This window comes from Lottia gigantea (genome assembly GCF_000327385.1).
Source record: "Lottia gigantea unplaced genomic scaffold LOTGIsca_25, whole genome shotgun sequence".
NCBI classification, from domain to species: Eukaryota; Metazoa; Mollusca; class Gastropoda; family Lottiidae; genus Lottia; species Lottia gigantea.
The window spans coordinates 829,285-836,255 of record NW_008708752.1 but is presented as its reverse complement, the minus strand read 5'-3'; the positions used below and the strand labels follow the sequence as shown (position 1 = coordinate 836,255).

Sequence of the window (6,971 nt, the reverse complement as noted above, 5' to 3'; positions counted from 1 at the left end):
ATTTTATTACGTCACTAGCCCAAAGATTCTTCTATATATCAATAGCAGCTTTTGCGCTAGTGACGTCATAAAACGCATAATTAAAGTGGAATTGCATTAATCACAGACGTCTGACTGAAAATTGAAATGGTGCAAATGGATGATATGCCCAAAATGAAGAATCCTTTAATTGTTAATGACTCTATATTTGTTCTTTATCCTTCTATGATATTTTCTTGTTGAGATTTCAAATTATATTATTAGTATATTAAAACCTTTGAAAATATTAGTTGTACCTGTTTTCTTGAAATATGCATATGGGTTTTAAATCTGCATATTTCGTTTACTAACTGAAAGAACTCCATTTTAGCTATCAGTGTTACTTTTCAGAATTAAACCTGATTTCCACTCTGTGGTTTATTCGACCACAGGCTATGTGTCCGAGGTGTAGTTGTCTCGATAGACAAGTACTTCTCTTCTTATGATCACTTCCCCAGATCCATTTCCCCAACATATTTTCTGCCATTCACCACCATGTTAAATTACTTCAGAACTAAGAACTGAAACCCTGAAACTGGAAAGCTCAGTCCTGATATAAATTCTCCAATTGCACTATAACCGTAAACCAGCATTGCAATATTGATAACTTCCCATTCATACAACTGGAGAGCCGATTAAAGATAAGACAAAAAGCTCTATTAACATGATTTTTTGAGGGGCATAACACTCTGAATCCATGCCCAACGTACAATGCCTTTTATACTGAATAAATATTTGTCATTGGGCCATAAGATAGTCTAGACCAATGTCTATGAAGAAGTCATTGGCCTCGACTATTTGGATGTTAACCATCATTTAAAACTTAGTCATTCACAATCAGTACTGTGTTGTCATCTTCACAATGTCAAGCCATTACGAACTCTGTCTATTAAAGTTATTACAAAGTCCATCAAATATTAGACATAGTCCGTAATATATTAACAATGTGAAGATGGATTGCTGTGAAGGTAAAAGAGAGATCTGGCATAAGCATTTGAAGAGGTTAGTGTCTTCAAAAACCAGTGCAAGTACAACCGACACCTTTAAGTAAACGATTAAAATATGTTCGGTTGTCCTGCCTCGCGGCTCTCTCACAAAGTTTGGTAACAATGCTCACTTAAAAAAATCATTATTGAAAAGAATGAATGCTCTGAACGGCATATTTAATATTAATGATAGTACTTATATAAGTACATTACAGTTCTATATATACAAACACAGTAAGTTAACAATGTTTTACAAATAAATAAATGTCGTCATATAATGTATTATGTATGTCGTATTATAATGTCATACAATATTGGCTGTCAACATAGAGCTTTAACCCCAACTGTATATTTAAAATGGTAGAAAAGACAGTGTTCGAATGCACAAATAAAGAATTTTTCAAAAGACTTCAAATGGGATTCGAACCCGCGACCTCCAAGTTGACGAGAAAGTGCTTTCTTTTATATCTTTTAGATATTTTTTCGTCAAAATAGAATAAACAATACACTAGTAAACAATACAATATATGAAATGTAATATCACAGTTATGAATAAAATCAAGATATAAATAAATATCACGGATAAAGTCTCCATAAATGGAATTAAAAATGTAAAAAAAAACCAACATAATAAGTGTTATATGGGGTGTCCCAAAGTTCAACAGGTAGTAACTCAGCTGTTGGTCAACAGATCTTTCAAAATTCTCACAGATGAGAACAAGACGGGACCTCATCGCATTCTAGCAAGGTATCCAAAGCATATCTGGAGGAGGCTACACCAGAATTAATTCACAAGACTGTAATCCAATGGATTATGCTATTTGGGATTCTCTGAAGGAAAAGGTGTACCGGGGTTAGCGGGACAAACTGACTGAATAGGAATTGAAAGGCAGAATAGTCACGTTTGGGAGCAGATAGGCCTACCCTTAGATGAGATCCGTAACAGCATCTCGAGATAGAAAAACGGTTGCAATCGGTGGCCGAAGAAGATGGAGATCCAGCACCGTCGTTAGAGTTCGGTCTGTGGGGGCTTGGCCCCAGCAAGTGGGAATTAAGAGATTGATTCATTTACATTATCTTTGTCTGATACTTTTCGAACGGCAGCCTGTTAAAGTTTTGGCCTTCACCCCAGCCAGTACTATAAGACTCTATAGGCGGACTGCCGACCCCCACCCCTCACTAAAATGGCCATAACTTCGCCAATTTTGACCACAGAGGTATAATGTTTATTGCAAACGAAAGTTTAACATGTCTGCTATCTATTTAAGTCGAAAACAGAAATTCGCATTTTGGAAAAAGTTTCGAGAAAATCGACTTTAAAGTTCCACCCAAAATTTCGAGAGGAAAATCACATATTTTTTGGTTTGGGGAAAAAATTTGAGACCAAAAGTGCTGTAACTGGTAGAGTTTTCAAGATAGGAAGCTGAAATTTGGAACACAACAACTTCAGATGGGTGTGTACCTTCAGTGCAAATTTCAACTTTACATCTCTGATAGTTTTCGAACGGCAGCCTGTTAAAGTTTTGGCCTTCATCCCAGCCAGTACTATAAGATTCTATAGGCTGACTGCCGACCCCCACCCCCTCACTAAAATAGCCATAACTTCGCCAGTTGTGACCCCAGAGTTATAATGTTTATCCCAAACGAAAGTTTAACATGTCTGCTATCTATTTCAGTCGAAAACAGAAATTCGCATTTTGGTAAAAGTTTCGAGAAAATCGACTTTGAAGTTTTACCCCAAATTTTCGAGAGGAAAATCGCATATTTTTTGGTTTGGGGAAATTTTTTTAGACCAAAAGTGCTGTAACCGGCAGAGTGTTCAAGATAGGAAGCTGAAATTTGGAACACAACAACTTCAGATGGTTGTGTACCTTCAGTGCAAATTTCAACTTTACATCTCTGATAGTTTTCGAACGGCAGCCTGTTAAAGGTTTGGCCTTCACCCCAGCCAGTACTAAGACTGTAAGGGCGGACTGCCGACTCCCACCCCTCACTAAAATGGCCATAACTTCGCCAATTTTGACCCCAGAGGCATAATTTTTATTGCAAACGAAAGTTTAACATGTCTGCTATCTATTTCAGTTTCGAGAAAATCGACTTTGAAGTTTCACCCCAAATTTCGAGAGGGAAATCGCATATTTTTTGGCTTGGGGAAAAAATTTGAGACCAAAAGTGCTGTAACTGGTAGAGTTTTTAAAATAGGAAGCTGAAATTTGGAACACAACAACTTCAGATGGGTTTGTACCTTCAGTGCAAATTTCAACTTTACATCTCTGACAGTTTTCGAACGGCAGTTTGTTAAAATTTTGGCCTTTACCCCTGCCAGTACTATAAGACTCTATAGGCGGACTGCCGACCCCCACCCCCTCTCTAAAATGGCCAAAACTTCGCCAATTTTGACCCTAGAGGTATAATTTTTATTGCAAAGGAAAGTGTAAAATGTCTGCTATCTATTTCAGTCGAAAACAGAAATTCGCATTTTGTTTCGAGAAAATCGACTTTGAAGTTCCACTCGAAATTTCGAGAGGAAAATCGCATATTTTTGGTTTGGGGAAAAAGTTTGAGACCAAAAGTGCTGTAACTTGCAGAGTTTTCAGGGTAAGAACTTGAAATTTGAAACAGCAACTTCCAACCACTTGGCACCTGCAGTGCAAATTGCAGCTTTCTATCCCTGATAGTTTCTCCAGGGCAGCGATTTTCCTCTTGTGAATTCGTGTAGAACTTCAAAATCGATTTTCTCCAAAGTTTTCTTAAAATGTAAAATTATTGAAAACAGTTATTGTTTAGGGAAAGAATAAAATTGAATAATCTTAATCTTAATTTTATTTGACGCATAAGGGCCCATTTCAATTGTCTGAGCAAGTTTGTTGGTTGGTATTTTAGATTCGTTTCATTTTATTATTTCTCTTGGTTTTGGTGTAGAGTTTTTACAAATTTGAGCAAATAAACAAATTTCGATCTACAAAAAAGCGGAATTTCCCTTTAAGGGAGTATACACTATAAAACCAACGAGTTTGAAGTGTTCTGAAAACTTGACCAGGCGCGAATAAATTTCCAACTATTTCCAATTATGACCAACTATATAAAACTTTATCAGTTTTTATTACCAGTTTGCTCGAAGAGATAAGTATTTTTGTTGAAAACAATAGGGTGGGAATATTTAAAGCCAAACTTCTTTTGAGTGAGTTTCTTGCATAATCTCTTCAAAATGTACGAAAATAATCATTATCTCTATTTATTGAAGGGGTGTGGTTTAAACGGCAATGGACACACCGGAAGTGAGTAATATGTGCTTAATTTAAGCGCAGGCTAGCTAGGCAGTAGGAAATAAGATTTTTAGCCTACATAATTTTGAATATGAAGGCAGGCCTGTGACGGATACAAATCATACATAATCCAGGATGCTGTATCCCACTTGGTTCCAAAGTAACAGCCCCCCAAAGTTTGACTTTTTTGCCTCCAGTTTTTCGCCAAGGTACAAGAATTTCCGATCACCCTTGCCCCTCCAACCCCCTCCAAAGATGAGATTAACGCCGTGGAATAGACCACGTTTTGTTGGTTTTTTTCTGAATCACCCGATGATTATCGTAGTTATCTCCCTTTTAATATACGTTGAGTTGATAGTTTGTTGGAGCTTTGCTTACACATATATCTAAAAGTAGGGCGTAAAACTCTATTTCATTTCATTTTACACATATATCTGAATAAGTAATTTCTTTTTCACAAAAATGCTATAGCAATTTAAGTTGCGACAGATTCCAGCTTCAGACTTAAATGTATCCTAGATATCTTTATTGGGAGATGAAAAGTTTTAGCGTAGAAAACTGAAGCAATATTTCCTTGTATTCCACAGGCTACCTGGCTAGAATCGAAATACATCCTTAATTTTCAAACTATGTTAGCTACAAAGCTGATATTTTCAGTAAAAATCCAGATTGACTCTTTCAGAAGAATAGAATGCAAATGCTCAAATTATGTTCCTATCCTACCAATCAAACCTAGCTCGTTATGTCCCGGTGTTCGTAAATAACAAAACACAAATTAAATAAATTATATCTCGCTACAACACATTGACGTTGACCAGGTGTAATATCTCGCGACACAATACATTACGTTGTCCTGGTGTTCGTAAAGAATAGTAAGAAAAACATTAACGTTTACCAAGGGTTTGTTCACAACACAATAATAGGTTCGTAAAGAACAATACAAAATTATTTGATATAGTTTAAATAATTATATAGTTTCGAACCTTAGGAATGTGAATATTAACAATGGAATGATTACTTTAAAGGCTGTCTGTAGTTTGACTTCGGTCTCTGATCAGTTCTATACATAAATCTATCGTCATTGGATAATTGGCTGTTCATTTGGTTGCAGCTGCGAGGCATACTATGGAGGAAACAACATAATTTACTTTTTGTGTTGTACATGATTGCTAGGGCGTCACGACTCTTTGAGGCCATATACATGCAACGAAATATGTTGTTAACGTCTACTTTCGATTTGTCAGCTACATCATATCCGGGAAATTTACCTGGACATTCGGGATATTCAAACACATTCCACTCCGATTTGCAAGTATAACATGGATACTGGCGGAGTTGTACAACAATTGTTATCATTAGGTATAACTTATAAATACACATTTTGATCGTCTATCAAACGGCTCTAAATTTTTCAGTTTGCAATCGGGGATTTCTACTTACAAGTCAAAACACTGACTTAACGTTAAAATTCCTACTCTTGATTGATGTATTGTTTTTCAAAACGTGTTTAGTTCCATTGTAGCGAGTGGTTGGAATATTTTGTGTTCATTATATGAGTTTTCAAGAAATAATGTAATATAATATTGGTTATATATATAAGTCCACCACAAATCTTATTATAAAAATCGACCATTACGAACCTCCTATTCCATATGTTTAATTCCCCGCACTTTGAGATCTCATTAATTTCTACAACGAATTCACATCGAACCATAAGTTCAGAATGAGTATTATTTTGGGTAAAATAAGTCGGCTCGTGTTAAAAAGCGAATCACAGACCAAATTTTCCCAGAATTCTAGCTCTCATCGAAATCTAGAAAAAGATTCCGTTTTCAGACACTTCACAGAGGCTGTATATCTGTGAGTTTTATTTTTTTTTTTGCTTTTTCTATTTAGTTTGTAACGGCCTGTGCCTGACTAAAACCAGAAGTATAATAGATAACACTAAATTTTCTCCAAACCACATCGTGCTACCATGCTCTTTATTTCACTTAGGTTCTAGACGCTTTGCAGCAGTAGATCAGAAGATCATTAGACATCGCGCGAATCACCTCAACCGCAACTAGGACTGTATAACGTTTAGTTTGTTTTAGGTGCAGGCGAATCCGTTACCAAGCTGTATACGTGTCCTTGCTGATTAATTTTCTTCGAATTATGGTACGAGCTTTTATTTATTTCTTCACTATGTATACAGTACTCTTGAATAGTTTATAATGCCTTTGAATTTAGCCAACAACCAGAGAGAATATTATATTGCAAGACTTCTTCCAGAAAGTTTTGATTTGAGAATGATTTTTCCATTTTTCGCTTTATGATCATAGAACACGGAACTAGAAAAGAAACCAAAAATTAAAAATTAAAAATCGGTACCAGTTTTCCAAGAAAAGAACCAACTTATAGTCTTCTCGAAATATAAAGTTATACATTACAAATCCATTGAAATTAATACAGATTTTTGAATACATGAAAGTCTGAGGAAAACATCTTGCTTCTTGGTATGGCCAATTTGCTAATCCTATATGGCTCTTTATTGTAGGCACCAATGTCTGCATGTCTGTTTAAGTCGGTCCACAGTGAATGCTCTGGAATATTTTGGTTGATATCTTTGGAAATTTGACTAATTCTTTTGCTCATCGAACAGGTCAGTAGCTACAGTGGAGCGAAGGTGGGGGCGAAAACATTAGACCCCCCCCCCCCCCCC

The 6,971-nt window shown here is 36.0% G+C and overlaps 1 protein-coding gene across 1 annotated transcript in view; it reads left to right on the top strand.

Annotated features, from left to right (window-relative positions):
- Positions 1 to 970: 970 nt before the first annotated feature.
- The window catches only part of LOTGIDRAFT_160467 (hypothetical protein), a gene marked incomplete at both ends in the record, with an annotated part of 18,994 nt that continues 12,993 nt past the window's right edge, over positions 971 to 6,971 (top strand). Inside the window, 3 exons of the mRNA XM_009055600.1 lie at positions 971 to 1,020; positions 3,464 to 3,602; positions 4,249 to 4,282. Of these exons, the coding sequence (XP_009053848.1) occupies positions 971 to 1,020; positions 3,464 to 3,602; positions 4,249 to 4,282 (223 nt within the window). The remainder of the gene's footprint in view (positions 1,021 to 3,463; positions 3,603 to 4,248; positions 4,283 to 6,971) is intronic.